At 56.6% G+C, this 23,912-nt stretch overlaps 8 protein-coding genes across 8 annotated transcripts; 4 read left to right on the top strand and 4 right to left on the bottom strand.

The window, feature by feature from the left end:
• Positions 1–90: 90 nt before the first annotated feature.
• Positions 91–1,107, bottom strand: JDV02_002008 (uncharacterized protein; the record flags this gene model as incomplete). The annotated part of the gene is made up of 1 exon (XM_047982989.1): positions 91–1,107. One exon carries the CDS (start codon positions 1,105–1,107, stop codon positions 91–93), a length of 1,017 nt encoding a protein of 338 aa, XP_047838959.1.
• A 2,574-nt stretch (positions 1,108–3,681) lies between these two features.
• Positions 3,682–4,657, bottom strand: JDV02_002007 (uncharacterized protein). Its single transcript, XM_047982988.1, has one exon. It carries the CDS (start codon positions 4,430–4,432, stop codon positions 3,683–3,685), a length of 750 nt encoding a protein of 249 aa, XP_047838958.1. The 5' UTR covers positions 4,433–4,657; the 3' UTR covers position 3,682.
• Positions 4,658–5,759: 1,102 nt separating this feature from the next.
• JDV02_002006 (uncharacterized protein) lies at positions 5,760–7,107 on the top strand (the record flags this gene model as incomplete). The annotated part of the gene is made up of 4 exons (XM_047982987.1): positions 5,760–5,768; positions 6,126–6,485; positions 6,592–6,754; positions 6,868–7,107. The coding sequence occupies 4 exons, from the start codon at positions 5,760–5,762 to the stop codon at positions 6,936–6,938; spliced, it is 603 nt and encodes a 200-aa protein (XP_047838957.1). The 3' UTR covers positions 6,939–7,107.
• A 1,485-nt stretch (positions 7,108–8,592) lies between these two features.
• Positions 8,593–10,577, top strand: JDV02_002005 (uncharacterized protein; the record flags this gene model as incomplete). Its single annotated transcript, XM_047982986.1, has 5 exons — positions 8,593–8,805; positions 8,973–9,227; positions 9,292–9,540; positions 9,616–9,922; positions 9,997–10,577. The coding sequence occupies 5 exons, from the start codon at positions 8,593–8,595 to the stop codon at positions 10,575–10,577; spliced, it is 1,605 nt and encodes a 534-aa protein (XP_047838956.1).
• Positions 10,578–11,221: 644 nt separating this feature from the next.
• On the bottom strand, positions 11,222–13,042 carry JDV02_002004 (uncharacterized protein; the record flags this gene model as incomplete). Its single annotated transcript, XM_047982985.1, has 9 exons — positions 11,222–11,380; positions 11,448–11,512; positions 11,578–11,691; positions 11,760–11,912; positions 11,982–12,124; positions 12,186–12,388; positions 12,445–12,509; positions 12,581–12,859; positions 12,982–13,042. 9 exons carry the CDS (start codon positions 13,040–13,042, stop codon positions 11,222–11,224), a joined length of 1,242 nt encoding a protein of 413 aa, XP_047838955.1.
• Positions 13,043–14,447: 1,405 nt separating this feature from the next.
• On the top strand, positions 14,448–15,969 carry JDV02_002003 (uncharacterized protein; the record flags this gene model as incomplete). The annotated part of the gene is made up of 4 exons (XM_047982984.1): positions 14,448–14,496; positions 14,582–14,930; positions 14,997–15,130; positions 15,224–15,969. The coding sequence occupies 4 exons, from the start codon at positions 14,448–14,450 to the stop codon at positions 15,967–15,969; spliced, it is 1,278 nt and encodes a 425-aa protein (XP_047838954.1).
• A 673-nt stretch (positions 15,970–16,642) lies between these two features.
• JDV02_002002 (uncharacterized protein) lies at positions 16,643–18,735 on the top strand (the record flags this gene model as incomplete). Its single annotated transcript, XM_047982983.1, has 4 exons — positions 16,643–16,708; positions 16,770–16,885; positions 16,949–17,050; positions 17,109–18,735. The coding sequence occupies 4 exons, from the start codon at positions 16,643–16,645 to the stop codon at positions 18,733–18,735; spliced, it is 1,911 nt and encodes a 636-aa protein (XP_047838953.1).
• A 358-nt stretch (positions 18,736–19,093) lies between these two features.
• Positions 19,094–22,343, bottom strand: JDV02_002001 (uncharacterized protein). Its single transcript, XM_047982982.1, has one exon. It carries the CDS (start codon positions 21,805–21,807, stop codon positions 19,174–19,176), a length of 2,634 nt encoding a protein of 877 aa, XP_047838952.1. The 5' UTR covers positions 21,808–22,343; the 3' UTR covers positions 19,094–19,173.
• Between the last annotated feature and the right edge of the window lie 1,569 nt (positions 22,344–23,912).

The following is a 23,912-nucleotide window of genomic DNA, read 5'->3' as shown; positions in this document are numbered from 1 at the left end:
TCTAAACTGCTCCCCATAATCGTCATTCTATTCATCCCCCTCGTCTCACCTTTCGTGCTAGTGGCCGGGTATCCTGTGCCACTGCCAGCTTCACTTGCGGCTCGCAAGCTTGGCAACCTCCAGAACAGCGTCGGCAAACACCTGCGGCCTCTGCAGCGGGATGGCTTCGCCGCAGTCTGGAATTTCGTGGTGAACTCTGGGGCCGCTGAAGAACTTGGCGGTGGCGCTGCCGTTTGTCGGCGGAAACACCACAGCCTCGATCGGGTCGAGGGTAACAGAGGGGACCGTGATGAGGGGCTGCTTGTCGAGCTGGTCGGCCAGGTCTGCGTACTTTGGGTCGCCGGGGGCATACAGCAGGCGGTTCTGGTAGAAGTTGGTCGCGATGGCGACGTAGTCGGGGTTGAGGAACGCGAGGGTGGCGGCGTCGAGCTGAGCGTCGGTGAAGTTCCAGCCGATGCTGTTCTTGGTCCACAGCGTCTTGGCCCACCCCTTGGTATCGCTTGCGAGCGAGCTGTACCCCTGCGGCGTGAGGAAGACGTAAAAGTACCACCTCAGGGCGAGCGCGTCGGGCGGCGTCACGGCCCATGCCGTCGCGCGGTTCTGGATGAGGTACGAGTTGGCGGCGACCATGCCCGAGCATCGGTCGGGCCACAGCGCCGCCGCGACGTTGACGACGACGGTGCCCCAGTCGTATCCGGCGAAGATGGCCTTTTTGATCTTGAGGGCGTCCATCAGGTCGATGACGTCCTTGCCCAGGGCGGCCTGCTCGGCGCTGCGCGGCGTCGTCGGCGACAGGAAGGCCGTGGTGCCGAAGCCGCGCAGCGACGGGACGATGACGCGGTAGCCCTGGTCGACGAGCTTGGGGACGACGTCGATGTAGGTGTCGATGGAGTAGGGGAAGCCGTGGATGAGGATCGCGACGGGGGCCTTGGCGTTGTGCGGCGCGGAGTCGTAGTACTCGATGGAGAGCACGGAAGTGTTTACATGGCGGACTGGTGCGAGGGTTGGTAGGGAGGGCGGGTGGCTTGCTGTTGGCGTGGCAGAAGTGCAGAGGGGGCTCGCGGCGATGAGCGCGAGCCCAAGTGACAAAGACGACTTCCAGAACATTGTACGTGAGCACCAAAAGGCGTCAAGTTGTGAGATTGCTCGCTCGCGGCTGTGGGCGGGTGGTGGCTGTTGAGTCCAGTCTGCCTTACTTGGTTGTCGCGTCAGGGTGTCGTTGCTTTTATATGTCTTCCCCAGAGAGGCAGGCTGCTGCTATATTGTCAGTCAATCCAGGAACCGGGTCTTACGGCACGGAAACCGGCAATGGAAACAACGCGCTTAGATGGTAGCACCGGAACATCTCACCTCCACGCGTCGTGTTGCGCGCAGCGCCTCAGTGAAATTGACGGAACGTCACTAGTGACCAGACCGTTTATGTAGGCAATATCATTCCTTCAGGGGATACCGGCATACATGCGGGCAATCCGACTGTCAGGTGAACGGTTCTTGTCCAATCTCAACTGATGCTCTGACGTGAACTATAAAACAAGTCGAATTGTGTTGAGCAGGGCCATGAGCAGATGCAGGTGAAGTCTGGTGGCTAGCTAGATCCGATGCCGGCATCAACAACCATTGGGATACTAGCACAGCCATCAATTGATGCTTTGTTTCAAACTGCGGCTGAGAGACTTCTGGCGCTAACTTCGCACGTCAGCTTTTCGTTACCCAACGACAATGACGTAGTGACCAGGATGCCGACGTAGGACCGTAGCATTCAGCTGTTATGATTCCACATGCTTATCCCGAACAACGCCAACGTCAAAGCCGAATGCCGGCGACCGAAGGCTGCATGCTCGATGACGCAAATCCACGTGCTACAGTCGGCATTTAGAGGCCGGGACGCGATTTCAACTGCGTAGCAAGCTAACAGGTATTCGGAGACTTGCCATGAGTCGACGCGCGTGGTGTCTGGCAAGAAGTATGACGACCAAGGCCGACTCACGGGCCGACGTTTCCCGTGTGGATGTGCTGTAGTTGTGCTCTGTCTGCGCAGTACTCTTTGTCGGAGCTGGCCTGCACGACCTTTAAAGTTGACATTGAGCGCGACAGTGTCCATCAAATGACAATACAGAGCTTGAGAACTCAGACGAAAGGGCGAAACTGAACGCTACCTGTGTGACACGGTTGCTGACCTAGAAGCTGCTGCTAAAGGAAAGTTGATACACATCTGGTCGCTCCTCAATAGCAGTCAAGCATAATGTTGCGCGGATTTTTGGGTGACACGATGCGAATACATACATCCCGATGTATTGATATCAAAGCTGGGGCGGCTCAACTGTTGGCCACTTGGTGACAATGCCGAGAAGAAGCGACGCCAGTCTTGCTTTTCATCAAGTAAACGGCATCTCGCATTGACATAAAGCGGAAAAGCACGCCTTCTTTGTAAAAGAAAAAAAAATGAAATGAATACTCGAATAGTTGGAACCAAATCGCTACTAGAGTTTTGATCGGGCTCGCCGAATGCCACACCTTTCACAAACCATCCACGCTACGACCTTATCCACAACACGTCGCCGCGGGCAGGTCGGTAAGTAGTGTCCGCGCTGTCGCCCGCTTCGAGCATTGTATTGTGCCATCGCATCCTGAAACCACCGACATGGTCTCTCAGGTATCCCCCGGCAAAACCCTTGCGCTCGGCAGTACATACATTGATAGAAATGGCGTTCCTTGTAGCACGTCTTTTCTCTCGAAGCTTCCTGAAGAGGTAATATACCGACGTGTGGACCTGCTGGCTATCCTAACACACAATGTTGACGGGGCGAGAGACGGAAAGTAAAACGTAGCGTCTCTAGCGACAGAGGCGGCATTTTATAGTACGTGAGAAAACTCTAGTGAAGCACTGTCTTTCATTACAAGGAGCAGACTGGAGCCCCTTCTTGCGTCCTATTCTTCTGTGACGCTCTGCTTCAAGTCAATGTGTGTTACGCAAGTGGAGGGATACTATCCAAGATGCGCTCTCCCAGCACCGGCGTTAAGCTAATCACAACCAATCTTTTCCTCTTTGTTTGATGCTACGTGTACTAACGCGACTCAGTGCTCAGGTATCAACGTTCGTTCAGAGACACATATAGCTGACCTGAGTAGCTAGTTATATCGATATTCATGCAGCATTTGGCTGCCACGTGAGGATAAAGAAAATTGGAATTGCATACCACTCAAGTATGAAAATAGAGGCTGAAATGTGTCAAGACAGCTTGTAAATAGCTTCAGCCCTATAGCCAATGAAAAAGGCTTCAAGCGCATCTCGATATTGGGTAAAACTAGGCATCTAAGGCTAGGGGTGGCTGGCCCTTGGGGCAACGAAGACATTATTATCACACTAGGAAGATTTGGTCAATAGGAACCAAAAGAGCTATAATAGAGTCTTTCCAGGCTGTAATTGACGTGTAAAGGGAAATTTGTCTACGGAAAGCGGCTTACAGCATAGAAAGTATGAAATCGGGTTGATATGCTCTTGAGCAGTCTTGATTCGAAACAGAGAAGATATATACAGTCGTATGTACATTCCTGGAGGAGTTTGTGATGGAAGACCTGTATGTAGCTCTAGTACCTTTCACCACCGACTCTATCCTTCTGGACTTTTGCTATAAACTCATGCCGATGACGACACCCATGCAAATGCAATTGACCAAAATGCTTAGTCCGTGACACGAGTGTATCGGTACGGCTTGGACGTGAACTTGCCGTCCTTCCAGCCGACGTCGCGAACATGCGCCACGCAGCCAGCGCTGCCGCGGCACTCGAGGGTGTTGTACCTCTTCTTGGTATTGTCGGTAAAGGACTTGAAGAGGGTAACGTGGCCAGCAGCGCCACCGGTGCCGGGTCCGAGCGTGCCGACGAGGTCACCGGGCTTGATGTCGCTCCAGGAGATGGGCTTGGCGATCTCGGGGAGGCTGACGGTGGAGTAGCCGGGGGAGTTGGCGTGGAGGGCCATGGAGACGAAGCCGGAGCAGTCGGTGCGGTAGCGGCGGCCCTGGGGGTCGGGGTAGGTCTTGCTCATGGAGTAGGGGATGTGGCGCGAGACCCAGTAGTTGGCGCGCTCGAGGATCTCCTTGCGGCTGATCTTGCCGTTGTAGGACGACCCGCCCGAGGGAGGCTTGCTGCCACCGCTGCACTCGCCAACGACCATGCCCGAGGAGCCCGTCTTGACATAGAAGTCGGAGACGTAGCAGTTGTCGCCCGTCTTGTCCCAGATGGTGGAGCCGGAGATGCTCTCGCCGTTGGTCTGGCAGGTGACCTTGACGTCGGTGCCCTTGGCGTACGTCTTGACGACCTTGCTGTCGGTGCCCGGGCTGGCGCGGCAGTTGACGTCGTTGCCGGTGATGGGGAAGGCGCTGACGAGCGGGACGACCGCCGCCAGGGAGATGGCGAGTGCCTTTAGTTGCATGGTCGCGGGAGGCTCACTGAGCGTGTCAAAAGCAAAAAAGTGTGATGTTCTTTTTCTTTTTGTGCCGCGGAGTGTCGACTGTCCCCGAGGATGAGAGGCGATGAATGAGCTTGAGGATTTGTTTCTGAAAGATGGCGACCTTGTGCCATCTTTTATGTCTCTTCGTGGCCCCTGGAGTTGGGACTGGCCGTCATGTCATAGCTGGGCCCGGCCCAAATCCGTCGGTCATGCATGGCCATCATCATAGCTGGGACCCGAGGCCGTCTGTCCTGCTTACCATCATTTAGACTTCAGAGCGCATCGCCAAAGTGCTGTTGTTGGTGATCTCGGTGGGGCTGAAGCTTGTTCCTGCATGTCGATCGCCAAGCCCAGCAGGGGTCTTTCAGCGTGCGGGCCCTAAAAATACACAAGGCGGGGGGCTAAATTTGGCCCTTCTTTTGGTGTAAGACGGACGAACCTGGCCCATCTCTGACGCAAATCGTCATTACCTACGAAGTACTCTGCCGGCGCGGCGCGCCTCTATCGCAAGTCCTTCTCAAAGCTGATCAGGCCTTTCCCAATGTGGATGCGATGGGACCCATCATCGGGCGGAACGAGTTGCTATATTACGGCGTCATGGGCCAAGAATGAATGCCACTTTGGAGATCCGGTGTTCGAATTGGGTGGTCACTGCGATGAGGTTTGTCGGGATGATGGCGCTACGCAGGCTAAGAATAAATCAGTCGTCGCCACTTGCTGGCGCACGAGGAGCCATCGGGCGACAATTCTGGAGCTATAGTGAAGACAATGCGACTCTGTAAGGCGGCTTTTGTTTGCCTCCGTCGCGCTGACCATTTCGCCGTCGATGTGCGCCGACGGATGGGCTTAGCCCGCTGCTTGATCGGTCTGGAAGCTCTTCACAAGCCGGAGTCGCCGCTGGTCCAGCCGCGGACAGCAACAGGTCCCATAGATCGGCGTCATGCCTTGAAAAAGTCTTCTTTTGTGACAAAAGTCCTCAGAACTCTCAATCGCCCCGCTCTGTGGACAGCGCACGTTGGTGCATCACCAGAGGCACAGTCCCCTTTGACCCCAACTGGGGTGCAACACAGATTACACCACGATTGACACCTTGCTCGGCAGTCATGCCGACTGTAATGCCAGAGTGCTTTGCTTCCCAGGAACGGCGTAAGAGGAGGGCAGAAGAACGTCTTGTTGTCATATAGGGTACATGTAACTGGCACGTCTGCGCGGCTTGCATTTCGCTGAACGCGGACTTTGAACCGAGAACAAAGACATTGAATCTAAATGCGGCCACCGTGTGCGCCAAACGAATTGGTCCTTCACTGGCATGCCAACTGTGCATTGCCTATATTCGGTGCAATTGTGAGACTTGCCCCGAGGCCTGCACCGCCACATTCGTCGTCTCATTCCGTGCGTTGAAAGCCGCATTGGTAGGAGCTGAAGTGTGGCGCGTGCTGTGGCTGCGAGCTGACCAGAGTGGAAGCTGTGGCGGACGTGGAGCCAGCCAGCCTGCCTGCCAGCCAGCCAGACATTCTTCCGGGTCCAGTTTAGCCTCCATCTCCAGCGCAACCAGACGCCTGTGAGCGTTTGTCGACGTCACCAGTCTCCATGCTGCCCAGAGGCTGACTGCGGGGAACTCGAGTTTTTAGCTGGTCTTGGCCCCAGGCAATATTTTTTTGCAGAGTCGTCGCAGAGTAAACTTGTCGCGATACATCCATCATTCGGGCATCACGTCTACAATCGCACTCGTCGACCACCGAAGTCGCGCTTTCTCACCAACATCAATCGTACCTCGCCTCGCCTCGCCGGGACGCGTCTCACAGCAACCATGCCTGCCCCCCCCATCCCCACGTCGACGTCCGTCGTCGAGAGCGCCGTCGTCAACGCCCCGCTCTCGGCCGTCTGGCACCTCATCAAGCTGCACAAGTTTGCCGACTGGTGGTCTGCCCTCAAGAGCTCCGAGGAGGTCAAGGATGTCAGCGACGAGACCGACGTCGTCAAGTGGACTTTCAAGGACGGCGCCGTGGTCGAGATCAAGCAAGAGGCGCACAGCGTACGTTCTGCAGGCAAGGGCTGCGGGCACGGCACGATCATGCCATCAGTGGTAATAGACGTGCATTGGGAGCAATCATGGCACTGACATGGGAATCCCCACGCAGACCATCGACCACTACATTACTTATAGCGCCATCACCTCGTCTCCCGAGGTGTCCTATAGCTCCATCCTGAGCACGGTCCGCTGCTGGCCCGTGACCTCGGGCAAGTCTGCAAACGGCACCTTTGTGCAGTGGACCGCAAACTTTTCCGGCGACGCAGACGCCGGTAAGTGGTGCCTTGGCCCCTTTTTCTTCGCCGATGATCGGTCCGGCGGCGTCATTTTCTGTGGAAGATTTTTTTTTTAAAAAAAAATGTGAACAACACTGACTGCCAGGCAGGTGTTATCCAGGATGCCAGGTACAAGAGACAGGAGGGTCTGGCCGACCTGGCGCGTGCGGCCGAACGATGAGCTCGTGCAGCTGCTGCTCTCAACACATGAATGAAGACCCAGAAAGGCCTAAAAAAAAAGAATCGACTGTCGGATATGCGGTTTGGAAGGGAAAATTCCATGTGTAGGTAGACTGTGCGGAGGGAGGCTTCCGTAGTTGATGTCAATTCCAACCATTCATCCCGTTTAGTTCTGCGAGGCGATTCCAAAACAACACGTGCCACCAGGTTGCCAGGGTAAGCTGAGCTCACAGCTCGTCCCCGCAGCGGCAAAGAGTTGCTTCTTCTTACTGTTTCGAACCACTACTGTACCCCAAGTACCACTTTTTGCCGCCAGGCGCCCCCAGACGGCCCCGGATCTTCAAGGCCGGCTTGGCTGACTTGGCGTTGTGCGGCTCCGACCGCCCCCAACCTGCAAGCCTCGCGTTCCAAGAGGCTCTTTTGAGTCGGTATATATATAGTACTTGCAAAACGAAGTGCTATTTGATCATTGGACAGCGGTCCGCGTAACAAGGCCTATACAATGTAGACAAACTGCTTCGACCAGAACAAGGCGCAAATGAGCAAGTCGCACAGCATGTGACGGCTGGTATGCGGGCGCCAGCGAGGCGGTGACACACCCCCCCAGTGTCGTATTAGTTGCAACGCATTCGGGCCGAGCTGTGTGTATACCGGCTGCGGGGTGCAAGGGTGCGGTCCCCGTTGGCCGTCACGAGCTCCGTCAGCGATTAGCTCAATGCCTAATGTCACCTGAGGTGAGATCTGTGGCCTGGATCAAACGTGGGGGAGTCCCTCCGTTTGCTCGCTAGTACAGTACAGTAGCGGGCGGGCGCGAACTTGGGGCGTCTTTCATGTTCCGTCCGACCCCTAATCGACCCTGGCCCCTAATGAAGCCTGGTAGTAACCATACGAAAGTATACTGTAGCAACCCGCTTTGTTTGTCTGTACGGTGCCATTGCTAAGTAACAAATTGGTTACTGTACCCCCTGTTCCAGACAGCCTTGCCCAATTGGCCCTCGGACCCCGGACCAGACAGAGAGGGCTGAACTAGGCCGCGAGCGGCCATGTCCCGTTTGGTGTCACGACAGACGCAACCAACACCCGGTCCTTGCAGAGAGGCGGTCCAACCGAATGACAAGGGGCAACCGAGGACGTGTAACGAAAGGAGAGGGAGGAAACCACCGACGCGTCTGCCTTGGGGGGGACGGAGCGAGTCTTGCTTGACAAGTGGTTGGATAAAGACGGATGGGATGGGATCCAAGGCTACTACGAACAATGTTGGCCGTGATTGATCTGATCCCCCTGGTCTCGAACGTGGTCGCATTGCACCTTTTTTTCCAGATGGAAGAGATGCGCGCCTATCATGGCGCTCGACACCATGCAGGGATGCACGACTTATTCATATTCACCCACGGGACCACGCGCGCCAATGGAAAGATCTACATGCGCCTCCTGCAGTGGTGAGCCGAACGCGGCCGGCCCGAGGGCAGTGAGACAATGGACAGAAATATAACCTGCGTGCGAGCCCGCCGAACTTTGTTAAACCGTGTGTGTTCCTTATCCTCCCCCCCCCCTTCGCCTTGGTGTAACGACTTGACGACGACGACGACGATCGCAAGCGACAAGACACATCCCTCCTCCTCCTCCTCCTCCTCCTCCTGCTGCCGTCAAACGCCATGGAGTCCAAGGGCGAGATGCACGAGGCCGACCGCGTCGACAGCAAGAACGAGGCCGGCCATGTCGAGCTCAACGCCAAGGTCCTGGCCAACGCGGACCTCATGAACGATGCCGTCGATGGCGAGAACCGCGAGCACGAGCAGGGCCTCTGGGAGGCGGCCAAGGAGCATCCCTGGGCCTGCCTGTGGGCATTCATCATGTGCTTCACCATTGTGAGTTTTTTCCGCAACTGAAACTGAGTTTCTTCCCCTCCTCCTCCGCCGCCCCCAAAAACCAGCCAGCCGTCTACCCGCACCTGCCGCATGCCGTTAGTGGCGCTTATGGCATTGAAATCGCCGCCGCCGACGATGATGATGCTAATGATGGTGATGATGGCTAGGTCATGGAATCGTTCGACATGTTCTTGAACGGCAACTTTGTCGCGCAGGCTGCCTTCCAGAAGCGATACGGCGTTCTTGTCGCCGAGGGCTACACCATCGAGACGAAATGGCAGAGCGCTCTCTTCCAGTCTGGTCAATGCGGTGCCTTCCTCGGTGTCTTCATGGCCGGACCCGTCACCAACCGCTTCGGTTACCGCTGGACCACCATCATGGCCCTGGTCCTGATGAATGCCACCATCTTCATCTCCTTTTTTGTGAGTCGCCCCTGGCATGTCCCTACCCTGCTCTGCCCTATCTCTTCTAACAGGACTGTCTCAGGCCCAATCTCTCGCCGTCCTCGTCGTCGGACAGCTGTTCGAGGGCATTCCCTGGGGTTTCTTCATTGCCAACTCCCCCGCCTACGCCAGTGAGATCGTCCCGCTCGCCCTCCGAGGTGCTTGCACGGCCACGCTGCAGATGAGTTGGTCCATCGGCGGAATCATTGTCGCCGCCGCGACTCTCGGCTACAATTCGCGGACCGACGAGTGGGCTTGGCGAGCGCCCCTTGCTCTCCAGTGGCTTTTCCCCGTAAGGCGCCCGCACGGATTCATCTTGGTTCACCTCATGATGCATGAATGGTGATAAGCTAACCTGCCTCTCCAGACCCCGCTGTTGGTCCTCATCTGGTTCGCGCCCGAGTCGCCATGGTGGTTGATTAGGCGTGGACGAAAGGAGGAGGCCCAGCGTTCCATCGAGCGCCTCGGCTCCAAGTCGCCCGAGCACACCCAGCAGACGCTGGCCATGATGGAGCGTACCGTGGAGATTGAGGCTCAGCAGGGTGGCAACCCCACGCTCATGGATCTCCTCAAGGGCACCGACTTGAGGCGAACCATCATCACTTGCTTGATGTACGCGTCGCAGAACTTTGCCGGAAACCTGATTGCCAACCAGGCGACTTTCTTCTTTGAGCGTGAGGAATTCCCCGCGTCGCGCCCCCCCCCATGATGATGAAGTACCGGTGACTAACTTTTTTCGTTTGTACAGAGGCCGGCATCTCGTCTGACCGTGCTTTTGAGCTCAACCTGATCAACTCGTGCCTCCAGTTCATCGCCAACGCGCTGTCGTGGCCGCTCACGGCGTGGTTCCGTCGCCGAACCATCTACCTCTACGGCACCGCCGTCAACGTCACCCTGCTCTTCATCCTCGGCATCGTCGCCTCCGTTCCCCAGACCTCCGGCACCAACTACGCGCAGGCCGTGCTGGGCATCGTCATCTCCTTCGTCTACGCCGGCGCGCTCGGGCCCATCTCCTACACCATCATCGCCGAGACGTCCACGGTCCGTCTCCGCGCGCTGAGCACCGGTGTCGGACGCGCCGCCTACTACGTTGCGGAAATTCCCATGATCTACCTGGCGTCGCAGCTGCTCAACCCCACGGGATGGAACCTCGCCGGCAAGTGCGGCTACGTCTGGGGAGGCACCGCCGTCGTGTGCTGGATCATGGCCTACTTCTTCCTTCCTGAGCTCAAGCACCGCTCGTACCGCGAGGCCGACATCCTCTTCAACCGCAAGGTTCCTGCCCGCAAGTTCAAGTCGACCATCATCGACGTCAAGGACAACGAGTAAGGGGGTCAAGTGGTGGACATGCGCGCGCGCAAGGGCGATTGGTAGAGAGGCCCTTTTTTTCGAGCTGCAATGGAGTGGCGGCTGACAAGGGAAATCTGTGTGTGTCGGTTCATTGGAGCGCACACGGTCTGTCAAGCTTGCATTGGGAGGTCTGGTGATTGGAGCGGTAGTGTCATGCGAACAGACCAACGTAAACGGCGGCGTTGAAGATGCGGCCGTTGCGCCGTCCGCCAACCAACCCGCTCCATGCAACGCAGCTAGCTTTTGACCGGCAATGCAGATAAGAATTAATGAGCCATAAACTATTCTGCCACGGTAAATGGACGTTGGCTTCAGGCTGCGGTTGGGCAGGGACCCCCTTCAGCGTGTTGACCACGCACTCATTCAGCCAACCTCCAACACAAGTTGGACGTTCCTCAACGTTTGGAGCCAACCCCACGATTGCATCTCCGTCTCCCCGCAACCCCGCGGCGGGCTTAGCCGCGCGAATAGCAGCGCCCGCGCTTGGCAACCATGGTCAACGCCACTGTGGGGGGAGGGGGGAAGCTTGCCCTTGCTGCCTTACCACCCCCCCTTTTTTTCCCCCCTCAAGCCCTCGCAACCACCCTCACCGGGAAAGGGGTCAGTCATACGGGGGGTCCCTGCTAGGCCTGTTCGATTTGGGTTTCTGCCGTCTTCTCCTCAAGGTACTGAGAGACTACAGGATCCCTTGCGCTTCTCTTGTCCTGCCACCAAACGACGCAGATCCACAGTGCCAGGCTGACGGACACGACAACCATGGTAATGGTACCCTTCCAAAAACCCTACAAGCAAGATTGGTCAGATCATTACAGCTTCAATGTAAAGGTTAGCGGAAATTGCTGGACTCACCGTTCCTGCGTCCGTCGCCGGGTACAAGGCGACGCCCCAGAACGCGTACAAGACGGATGAAGCACCTGACCGCGGCGCGTTAGTATACCTAGTGTGTTACCATTGATGGCGAGGGTGTATGAGTACGTACCATTCATGGCGTAGAGAGTAATGGCACGTGCTGCATCGTCGCCGTCTCTGGACAGTATCTTGCTTGCCCAGGTGAATACGACGGGTTGGATCATGTACGCCACTCCGGCAAGATCTGCGTAGAGGTTAGCACCGGACGCCACATCGGCTGTCTACACAAATCAAGCGGTGCGTTGTCCGTACAGTATGCGGCCATCTTGGCCCCGGTGGTCACCTGCGACCAACAAAGTAGGATGATGCAGCTGACGATTTGCGCGCCGCACGCAAAGAAGCCGTACGGGGCGTGCACTCCGGTACCATCAATAGCAACAGAGGTAACCAGTGTCATGACAATGCCTGTATCGTAGTTAGCAACCAAGAATCACCCCGATGAAGGGCCTGTAGAAGCGTGTAGGTGTGCCTGACCTATAGCCGTGATGCCCAGCGGGTAGGTGTTGTTTTGCGGCACCGTGAACTCCCCTGACGCGCGCATCCACAAGACCATGCACGTCTGCGTGGAGAATGCCTCTAACGCGCCGCCGATCATCCAGAAGATGTTGAAGATCCAACTTCACAAAGTCAGCAAGGAATGCGAGTCGGAAAACGTAATCAGCATGGTGGCCCCCTTACAAGTTCGGGGTGAGAAGGACCTTCTTCAACAGAGGGAGCCCGATGTTGTGTCCTTCTGGATTCTTTGGAGGCAGACGACTCAGTGCAAGCTCCCGCTCATGCGGCTTGAGATAGAATGCTTTCGTTGACTCGGGCAGGTCAGGGAAGAAAGCGAAGCCAAATATGGCCACCGGGATCGTGATGATGCCGTCAATGATGAAAGACTTGACACATAGTTAGCGTGTTGCCTGGGCGGGCGGGCGCAGGATTGTCTACGAACCCATCGCCAACCTGGCAAGCCGGCCAAACCGTTCATTGTTTTCCAAATGGCCGTCATCAAGAGACCTGTGATGAAGCCAGGCCGTCAGCAAGAAAGGCACCTTCGTCTTTAAAAAAAAAGTTCGAGTACTACTAACCGGCAAACATGGTTCCCGCCATTCCAGAAGCCTGAAAAAGACCGATGCGTTTGCCAACTTCTGGGCCTTTGTACCAACTGCCAATGATGTACTGAGTCCCGCTATAAGTCGATGCCTCGGCCACACCTTGTAGAAACCGGACCGCTGCTAGCTGGGAGAAGTTGTTGCAAGCCGCGCACACCATGGTGAGCCCAGCCCAGACAAGCGTCATGAGAGGGAACCATATCCGGGGCGCAACCTTTTGTATGATGAGGCCGTGAGGAACTTGACCGACAATATCTACGCAGTTGAGCTTTGGGTCGGTTTAATCGGGGGGACGGGTCGCCTTACAGCCCACTGCACTCAAGTCAACATATGCATCTTGAAACCCGATTGAAGCTTCTTTGAAGAACATGACATACCAGATAGACAAGTCACCAGCAGGTTGTATTCGTTTCCGGTCAGATTGACATCTTCTCTCATGCCAGATACGTAGGCGTTGGCAAGCACAGCTCGATCTGTCTCGTTCAGCACTTGTCGTCCAGACGGGGAATGCTTCGCAGATGAAAACACTGACCCAAGTAGTTGAAGAAAAAGGCGACGCAACAGTAAGTCTGTCTTTTTGATTAACGATCGACTCGATCTCGGGCCTCTCTAGCGTCGGCAACGAACAAGAATGAAGAAGTCTATCTTCCTCAGCAGCTGAGGCGAGTTAGCTTAGTGACAATGGCCTGCGCAAGTCTTGCATGCCGGCGATGGATGAAGGATATTGAGGCTGGTACCTTTTTTTCTTCTGGACTATCAGGCGCCTCGCCCCAAATGGCGATGCGCAGTTGATGCAGCTTGGCCCCCATCGTCACTGAACAACTTTGCTGAGAAAAGGCTACAGTAAAAACTTTCACGACTCTCGCGACGTCGCAGGAAACTTAGTTGGTAAGTTATGAGCCAAAATGCGATCCCAGAAACAATGCAAACAATTCTCAACAGCGATCGTCAAGACGCTGTGACAGGGGGCTAGCTCGTACTAGACACCCCGCGTTCCAAGCTCCGGGGAACGGCGAGAGCGGGGGAGGAAAACCGGGGTGCAGCTTACTACCGATCATGCCGAACGCATGTCGGTTAAGCCTAAACGCCTTTTGCAACCTGAGCCGGCTTATTATCAACCGGGTCGGCGAACTGCGAGACAGCGAGAACCGGGCGGTGTTTGCGGGGAGCGCATGCACCCCCTGGACGACATCGCAGCCTCAGAGCTGCCAGTGTGGGGTTGTGACGGTTCTACCTAGTGCCAAGATGTCGTCCGAGAGCTGCTCTCCTCGAAAATTTGGCATCGCGGAGAGTGATTTGTTCTTTTATATGCGAACCCCGCTGAGTGGTATGATGGTAGGTATGAACCTGAGTGTAGAGGTGTGCTAGGAGAGGAGAGCTACATCTTGTCGGCTCAGCATATGGAACATGTGCCTAAGTTCGTTTCAGACTGATCCTAAATCCCACATTTAGAGACGTAAAAACATTTCGCCCTGATGTATTTGTCCAGGAAGCTTGTAGCAGCATATGGGGACGGACGAAAGGAGCAGCACTGAGGCGAGTTCCATGTTACCGACAGGCTGAAGCGGAAAAACCGACGGAAAATGTGCCAGCCTCTACGCCTTCTGATCCACAATCTGCGCAACGTGACTTAGTTCCCGGAAGAGCGGATCGTTTGCTGATCGGCAATCCGCTCCGATTCCCGGAACCCGGATGCTTCAACATGAACATGAAGCGACGCCTGACGGGTCTCAGATGACGGCTCCAGAGTGACAAACAACAAGACCTTCAACGTTCACCACGAGGTACTTCGAGTCTGCGCTGTCGGAGCTGAAGGGCATATCGCGTGTCTACTACCGTCAAGATGGTCACGTTGAAGGTGCTGGGCTTGAACTGTGGGACGAGCATTGATGGCAAGTAACGCCTGCATCTTGATGGTGCAATGATATGCCATTGCCCCTTGCCAAGGTCACTTCACAGGCATTAACATATTCTCAGGAATCGATGTGGCTCTCTGTAAAATATCGTCACAGCCCTCATCTGGCGATGTCGCTATCGAATTGCTGTCGTACACCGAGGTGCCAGTGAATCCGGACCTTCGGGCACAGATCCTCCGACTATGCCGACCGAACCAAGCAGATGCGGGCACCACGTTGGCCGAAATTTGCGATCTCAACTTTGCTCTGGGAAGGGAGTTTTCTCGTGCCGTTCGTGACTCCGGTGTCGATTTGGATGAGGTCGACATCATCGCCAGCCACGGCCAAACACTCTGGCACCAGCCCGAGGGAAAACATCGATCAACTCTGCAGATGGCCGAGCCTGCAGTAATTGCACACGATACTCAGAAGTGAGGAAGAAGCGTCGCTCAGGATATGGAAGACCGCGCTGACGCTGCGATTAAACACTGCTGCAGGACTGTAGTGAGTGGCTTCCGCGTCGCCGAGCTTGCTGCTGGGCGACAAGGCGCCCCGCTCGCTGGGTTCTTCGAGGCAGGCCTCCTTTCACACCCTGAGAAGACGAGGATCAGTCAAAACATTGGAGGGATTGGTAGGCCTACCTTTGCTGAAATTTGCTGTGTTCCTGCTTTGCCATACAATGTGCTACCCCGACCGCGGACTACGCTGACCCCGTCAACGTCAGGTAACGCCTCGGTTCTTCCAGCAACGAAACTGAAGACCGCCATGCCCGAGTCGACTTATCTGGCCTTCGACACGGGCCCAGGCAACGTGCTAATTGATGCCGCCATGCGAATCATCAGCAACGGCCAGCTGCACTACGATCACAACGGAGCCCTTGGCTTAGACGGCGAGGGCAGCATCGACTCCGCCCTCGTGGACCGCTTCTTGAACTCGGAGCCTTACTTCCAAGCCCCACTGCCCAAGACAACTGGCCGCGAGCTGTTCTCCGACGACGTGGCGCGGAAGCTCGTCGCAGAGATGCAAGCGCTGGGGATGGCCCCTACGGCGATAGTTGCGACCATCACCCGAATTACGGCAGAGTCGATTGCCCGGGCCTACAAGCGCCTTGTCGTGCCGCTCTTGGGTGAAGGCCAGCGTATTGACGAAATCTACATCTGCGGAGGTGGAGCGTACAATCCGAACATCCTCAGGCACTTGCAGGCCGAGTTTTCGGGGGCTAGGGTTATGAAGCTTGATGATGCCCCGATGAAGCTCGATCCGAGCGCGAAGGAAGCCGTTCTGTTTGGGCTGTTGGGCTTTCTGGCCGTCTGTGGGAGGAGAGTGCCGATTGCTGGGTGCGCAGAGACGACGACGCCTGCGATTTTGGGAGTCGTAACTCCGGGGGCAAATTACCATCAGGTCATGAGGAACGTGGTCACTGATGAGGACTTTGGCTCAAATCGAAGCCTGGGCCGCATCATCATGTAATTTGATGTGAAGAGATCAAGTGGTTCTTTTTCTGATAGCCTGGAATGCTCCGCCATTGTTGAGTGATGCTACGCGTGGCTACTAAGAGGGTAGGGAAGTGGGAGGGTCTAGCCGCTGTGGTTTCACCACTTCAAACCTGACTGACAAACTTCGCGTACTGCTTGCTACACGTGGGATGCTTGACCTGATTAAAGTGCCGGAAGATCAAGGGAACCTGTCCTTGGCGCGTCGTCGTGGCTTTCTCTAACGCTAAACAAAGAGTGACGTTTTTAATGACGTCCCGGTCAGCCATCATTGGCTGGTGGCGGCCTCTCGCCACCAGCTAGTGCTCGGCGGCCTGGGGTGCGTCTGAATCTTGGAATATCCAACTTTTTGCGATCGGTCGAAGATGCGTAGTTATCATCTGCGATAATATAGTAGCTTTATTATCGAACTTAGTAGTTTAATGAGGCTTTTCTCCTTCATCGTACTTTATACTCACTTTAGTGCGTGACTTGCTGGCTTCTTCATGACCCCGCGTTAATACAGGAAGCTCAACTGGAGGCTTGCAATACTCCGACGTTCTCGGTGTTGCGACAACCGCCGCCATCGCAGTCGGCAATATGCCTCGCATCCTCCTCCTCTGTTTCATCCATGGGTTCAAGGTAATGTATAGTAACGGCCATCGAGATGAATGTCGTCTGACAAGGGATCCGCGTGTGTGCAGGGTAATGACGACACATTCCGCGATTTCCCCCATGTAAGTCAAGACACGCGGCAAAGGTTCGTGCGGCGACGATTGGTGGTTAACGAAGTTCTAGGACTTGAAGCTTCAAGTTGCACGCGAACTGCCCAACGAGCGCGTCGAAAGCGTCGTGTACCCTACCTACGAGACCAAAGGCGAGCTTGCGCAGGCCAGCCAGGCCTTCCTAGAATGGTACGAACTGTAATCTGGAAACGTAGTACTGAGTCGATGCGCTTGAATGCTGACGACCGGCAGGCTGAAGGAACGTGTCATGGAAACCCGCAAGGCGCATCTGGAGAAGCCGTGGCCTCCTGACGACAGGGAGGTGGGTGTCATACTCGTCGCGCACTCTATGGGGTACGTCTGCACTGCCAGCGATTGATGTGATCTGTGCCAACCAAGACATCATCAACAGTGGCTTCGTGGCCGCCGATGCCCTCTTCCTCTCCCTCAACGAAAGGCTCGAGTCCGATACGGCGGACCAGCCGCCGTTCCCTCTCATCCAAGGGATCCTCACGTTCGACACCCCCTACAACGGCCTCGCGAGGTCCATGTTCGTGTACGGCGCATTCTCCAACTACCAGAAAGTCAGCAACGTCTTCAACGTCATGACCGCGCTCGGCGCCGCAGCGCCAGCCGGCATAAGGAGCCTCGCGACACAGCGCGCGACTCGATCTGCCGCGATATCCGCGACATCGCGGTCGAGTAGTCCGGCGTGGAAGGCGTGGCAACTCGTGGCAGTGCGGACCGGGACCGTCGGCGCCATCGCCGCCGGGGGCGTCGCCGCGTACATGCATCGCGAGGCCATCATGGAGGGCGTGAAAAAGGTGAAGAACATCAACAGAGATACTGTTGCCGATGGGTATCGGCAGAGCATGGAGACGCTGGGCCAGGGACTCGCGTACGTGAACCGAGGAAACGTCGGCCACTCCTTCGCTTGGCTCTCGGATCACTTTACCTTTGTTGGCTCTCTGATGAAACAAAACGAGCTGTCTCGCCGCCTCGACCGCATGGGGTCTTTGAAGGGCGTCGGGATACAAGACTTTTACATCTCGCTGGGAGAGAACGGCTACTGGCGTGGCGGATACTTTGTCCCGGAGCGGACCTTCTGCGCCGTCCCGCCCGAGGATCACGTCGCCAACCCGCTCTTCACGCGCTATGTGATGCGAGACGCTGAAGACGAAATCATGGCCCACATGACCATGTTCAAGCCCGAAAAGAATGCGGCCTACGAGAGAATGACTACCGAGGCAGTGGAGTGCGTGAAGAAGTGGTTCCTCAGCGACGAGCCATTGTTTGACGACCCCAAGTTCCGCGAGATACCCCCCGAGGAAGTCAAACAGGACCACGTGGCCGAAGAAGCCCTCAAAGAGCAGGAAAATGTCCTGCACGATGAGGAAGAAGTTCAAAAGGCGAGCACCGCCGCCGACGACGACGACGACGACCTGCCAGACGAATCTCCCATCGACATCGCCGCAGCTGCGTCCATGGTCCCTCTCCCGGGCGGCGGCGGCGGCGAAGAGGGCGATCTAGTCGTGCCAAGCGAGGACGAGAGCACCGACGCCAACGAGAGGAAACGGACGTACCGCCAGTACCTCTTTCAGATTGCGCAGCAGACGGGCCAAGGGGCCAAAGCCTGGTGGCCTTCCAAGATGCCTCAAATGCCCCAGATGCCGAACGTGTCCATGCCGTCGATGCCGCAGATGCCATCCGCGGTGTCGTCACTGGATCGGATCCCCGTGCCGGGCTGGGATCTTTTCAGTAAAAAGAACACAGCTGGCGTGGCCAAGGATAGGGCCGCGGGTGCGGAAGAAGGGGATGCGTGCGAGAACGTCGTAGGTGCAAAAGACGACGCCGAGGACGATATGAAGGACACGGGCGTGAGAAGTGACCCTGGGGAACCAGTAACGGACACAACAGGAGGCGCGGAGAAGGACGGTGATGCCACCCATGATCAGGAGATGGTTACAGATACGGCAAAAGGCGCAGAAGACACGGGTGCCAACACGACGGGAGACATCGACGGAAAGGCCACGATATAGTAGGATGTAATGTAACTTGCGATAGTTCACGAATCCGTCAAGTCAAACGCTGAATGCAATGCAATGCAGCATCCGCGCTTGCTTCTTCGAGGCTCATCGACAACAAAGGTGCATGTGCGCCCCCGCGTCATGGGGTCAGACTGTACGCTGCTGCCCACTAAGTGAGTATGATGAATTGAGGATGTGCTGGCTGTCTTGTGGCTTCAGTTGCGTCGCATTTTGAACTGTCTTCATTTTGATACCATGCTGAAGCGATGTTGCCCCTTTCTTTACCTGGCCAAGCGTATTTTCGGAGAAAGTTTGCCTCCTGGAGACGGGCGATCAGCGCACAGTAATGTTTTCGCATAGAGCGTTCAAATGCCCAAAATGTTCAATTGCCGGCTTCTATAGGCCTGGCCGCTTTATTGCTTTCTAAATGATCACCCGTTCCGTTCAACTTTACTCCTTGTAAGGCCCATACCGCCAACGCCTGCTATTTTCCTCGACAAACCATCGCACCACGTAAGCGCCTTCTTCCACCCATGTCGCGGCCTCGTCTCCGTGCTGCTCCCCAACCTGCTTCTTGAAGATGTCAAAGTTGAATCCCACGATGGGGTGGGCCTCGCGGTCGTCTCGCTTCGTGTCGGTGAAGCGCCACTCGACATTGTCCACCGTCGGCACCACCATGCGCCAGTGCTTGTGTCGCGCATCGCGAACCCCCAGCATGGCGCGACCGGGGTTGATGTTGGTGAGCTGCCAGTTCTCCAGCTCCTCCTCCGACGAGTGCAGGCCCGACGTCGGCTGCGCGTGGTGCGACTGGCGCGTGGGCCGAAGGAGGGACTGAGCCTCGTAGTTGTGCAGCAGGTCCTTGGCCGCCTGCGTTGCGGAGCCGGATAGGGAGCCCGTCTCGATGAGCAGGTCCAGCACGGTCGGCAATATTGACTGTGTGGAGACGGCGTCGTTGATCGTAATGGGGGGTAATTTCGGATGCGAGAAGACGAGCGGGACGTGGTTGTTTGCTTTGTTGGGATTGTAATATGAGGCCAGAATGTCATTCTCTGGAATCGATAAGCCGTGGTCGCCGACAAAGATGACCAAGGTCTCATTTGCGACCCCAAGATCGTCCAAGAAACCGAGTATCTTGCCCAGCCACCGATCGTCGTAGCCAATGGCATTAATATAGTGTGACAAATCGTCCAAACCCTTGCCGAGGGGCACATACTCCTCCGACTCCGGCATCGCGTACGGATGGTGGCTCGTGCTCGTAACGTGGGTGATGAACGCGCGGCCGTTGTTCTTCTTGGCCGTTTCGAATTGATCCCGTATGTAATCCTCGAGCGGCGTCTCCTCAAAACCAAAGTAATTCACATCTGGCAGGGTAACGCGTCCGAACTTGGCCGCGCCGCTCTGCAGATATTCCTTGTCGATGAGGCCCTCTTCGGGAAACCCAATCTTCTTCATCAGGTGGCCGAAGTTGTCGTAGGTCAAGGTAACGGATTGCATAAAGGTTGATGTCCAATTGTACCCGCCGAATTCGTGCCCCCCGTTGTCGGTGTGCTCGAGCGTGTTAAGCGCCGCTGCGATGTGTGGGAAACATGGCTGGTAGATGTGGTGCTGGTATTCGAGATTGAAGTCGGCCGTCATGGGCATGACACCGCATAGTGAGCCCGCCAAGCTCTTCAGAGTGTAGGTCGATGTCGTGTACGCATCGTTGAAATTGATGCCGCCTCGCCCTGTCCCATTTCTCTCCGACTCGGGGCGCTCAAATTGATCGTCGTAATCGCCCGTGAGGTACTTGGCCGTCGGTGTAAGCGTCTTGAGGCGTTCTAGCGCCTTGGGAGGGAATTCCTTCTCGTCCCAGGAATCTCGGAGGCGTGCCGCATTGATGCCCCAGTTCTTGATAGGAAAGACGTCTTTCCGGGTGCTTTCTAGCACAATGGCCATGATGTGCCGGATGGGCACGTCCTTCAGGTTGTTCAACTCGGGGAGAAGTTTTTCGTCGAGGTTCGAGATTCGAAGGGGGTCGGCCTCTGCTGAATAATGTTTTTTGCCATCGTACCAATCCTCGAAGCCTGCGATCGAGTCTTCCGGTAGCCAGGAGAAGGGAATCGGATCACGAAGAGCGGTCCGATCCTTCCAGCCGTGGTAGATGCTCGTGGCGTTTTGTACGACGACGTTGTCTAAATTCGCGGTTGATGTTTTGAAATCGACAAACGGGAGCAGTGCCGGAGTCCACGACATGAACAACAAAGAATTGTCACCAGGTCGAAGTGCCCACAGGATGACCTGCGAGAGCAGGGCGATGGCGGCCAGGGCATACGACGCGTGGTGTAATATGCGGGCCCAGGGCCAGCTTTTGACGCCGTCGATGAAGGCATATCGTGGGGAGTGTTGGGGAGTTTCCTGCTCCTCGATCTTCGCGGCGGATTCGAGGTCGCCTTGGGGTATCTCGGTGTACTCGGCGGTCGAGGTTTGGAAGTTGGTTCTGCAGAGCCGGGCGCGAGCGCGAGGGGCGATGGGCCAACTAACAATGTCCACCAGCAATCCCACGACGGCATACAGAATGTCCTGCAGGAGCCACGAAAGCAGGATCAGGGCGCCCGTGACGAGGAGGGCCGAGACGAGGCCGGAAAGGAGAAGCGCACGCCCGGCAGCATCCCCAGCGAGCCCGACGTTGCGCCAATGTATTTCGGAGCCGCTGACGACGAAGAAGCAGATGTTGATGACGTTGAGGAAGATGACGATTCCGACGAAGAAGGACGCGAGGCACGAGGCAATCCATCGCAGAGAGCCCGAGCTGCGGGGGGAGAAGAGCCAGCTGTCGAGAAGCAGGCGCAAGATGATGAGCAGGACCATGTCCTGCGCGAAGAAGGAGTATCCCCATCGCACCAGATAGACGGTTGCCAAGGCCGACAGGTGGGTGTAGATGTGTATCAGTTTGGCGCCGAGGACGGCGAGCATCGACAAGGCGAAGACGAAGCGGCAGTTGGTGAAGCGCGAGCCCGTGGCCAGTGCCAGGCGTCGGAGGCCGCGAAGGCGAGAGGCGACGTGCAGGGCGAGGCCACGCCCGCGGCCCGAGGGTCGTTGTTCCATACCGATCGGCGCGCGCGACGACGACAAGGAGGGGGGAGGTAAGGACGGTGCGAAATGGTGCTTCACATGGCAGTATTGGGCGGCGGGCTCGCTGCTGGTCGTGATGGCGCGCGACGACGACGACGGGATACGGCAACGAACCGAGCGAGGAAAAGGGGGGGGGGGATGAGGCAAAGAGGGGGGAGGGGGAGGAGAGAGAGAAAGAGAAAGAGAGAGGGTCTGAACTCGAAACGAGAAAGGATCAGGTCACGCTCAGGGCAAGCGAGCAGCCGGCAAGCAAAGCCACGGAACGAAATAAAGGGGGCAGGTGAGCACGCGAGCACGGCAAAGCGACGCGAGACAAAAGGGTGCTTTTTTCTCCAAGGAGGGGAGGGGGGTGTTGATTCGTGCGGTCAGTCAACATGAAGCAAGATCATGCGTGTCTGCCCACACAACCCACGCAGCATTGAAAAGGGAAGAAAAGCCAATCAATCAATCGAGGGACGAGCAAGGGATTCAATCTGCTCCACTGCGTTCGTACTCTTCTTGTATGTACGAGGCTCGCTCGCTCGCTCGCTCGGGTGTGCCTTTGCGAGGAAGAAGCGAGCCCGATGGGTGGATTGGACTGGACTGCCGGCCAACCGACGGGCGGCGCTGAAAGACCTGACCAAACCAGACGGGACGCCCCGTGTGCCTGTCGACTTGGCATGCACACGCAGCGTAACCACCCTTTTCGGTGCGCTAGTGGCGCTGTCATACCGCGCTGGGCTGAGTCCGAGTCCGATGTCATCTCACTTCTCGCCTGCCCGCCCAGTGTCGATCGTGTCCCCAGCCGGCGTGGCTGCTACGAAAGTACGGCGCCACAGGGGAGGGGGGGGGGGGGGGGGCCAACAGGCGCTCTCTGGTCCAGTCCAGGGGCAAAGGCAGAGAGAGAGACGGCCCTCTGAATGACAGACGGAGTGACTGCGCCTTGCCCTGCCTGCCTGCCATGCTGCCCTACGCTGCGCTGCTAGCGCGCCTGCCCCAATCAAATCTATGCCGATGAGAAAAAAGGACTTTTTGCGGCCCCCGCCCTCCACCCGGGCGAGGGGCGGAACACGGCGCCGTTACACTAGGTAGAGAAAGGTACTTGCTGTACGAAGTACTACTCGGTGCGTACTAGTACGGCTTACGAAGTACCTGTAGTTGGCCACGGCTCTCGGCTGCGGGTTTGAAGCATCCCCTCCGGCGCCACCCCCGTCGCCCATCGCCCGTTCCTGTGGTTGCTGCATGACATGCAACCGCGCGGTTTCGAGGGCCTGTGGATTGTGAGCGTTTCCTTGATGATTGTGACAGGCTTGGTGCGATGTGCCGGTTGTTGAAGCTGCTGGTACCTATGAATTGCTTCGTTTCCGCGCCGGCTAGCATGTACAGTACATTCTCTCGTGCCGTGCCGTGCCGTGCCGCGTCCAGTCGTTTTCTGACCCGAGGCCCCTGAAAGCAGGCACATACAACACTGTAACTTCGTGCGGCGGCATGAACAGCGGCGACGCGGATCCAACCAAGTTCCCTCTCATTCCTGCAAGCAACCACGCATCATGTACCCAATGTTGCAGAGGTATCAGGCGGATCGGATCGCCTTGCCTTGCTTGCTTGCCCTCGCCACGCTCTCGCCGTTTTCCCCACCGAAGCATTGGCCCTGGAGCTGTTTCGCCTCGCGTGGGGCACACGACGGTGCGTCTGGCGGGATGGCGGGATAGCGGAATGGGGAAAAAGGCCGCCGGAGGGACTCGTGGCGCCCGCCACCGGCTGTGTGGTCAAGTTTTTTCTTTCCCCCCTGGGCCCCATCACCCGCCTGGGCTTCTCTAGCGGCTGGGGCTGAACCCGCTGGCCAAACGAAATTGCTGCGTGCCTCTGCCCCGAGACAGGACCGTGTTGGTTGGGTGGTGGTACGTAGTGTTATATGGTCATGGTGTGCCAACGGTCCCGGCCTGCTTGTTACGTTCTATATTTCAGCGTTACGCAACCCATCTCACAGCTCCTCCTCACAGGGCCTTTCGCTGCCTGGAATCTGTACCGTCCATAATAAAGTGTAGTATATTTAAACGGTAATCAAATACGGCTTATTAATATGGAACAAAACCGTC

Source organism: Purpureocillium takamizusanense, chromosome 2, assembly GCF_022605165.1.
Source record: "Purpureocillium takamizusanense chromosome 2, complete sequence".
Taxonomy (NCBI): Eukaryota; Fungi; Ascomycota; class Sordariomycetes; order Hypocreales; family Ophiocordycipitaceae; genus Purpureocillium; species Purpureocillium takamizusanense.
Note: the sequence above shows the minus strand (reverse complement) of the source record. Positions and strands in the feature narration are given on the sequence as shown.

What these genes read in the sequence shown, in the direction of transcription:
- JDV02_002007 (XM_047982988.1), bottom strand. Translation starts at nt 4,432, where the DNA reads ATGCAACTAAAGGCACTCGCCATCTCCCTGGCGGCGGTCGTCCCGCTC.
- JDV02_002001 (XM_047982982.1), bottom strand. Translation starts at nt 21,807, where the DNA reads ATGGAACAACGACCCTCGGGCCGCGGGCGTGGCCTCGCCCTGCACGTC.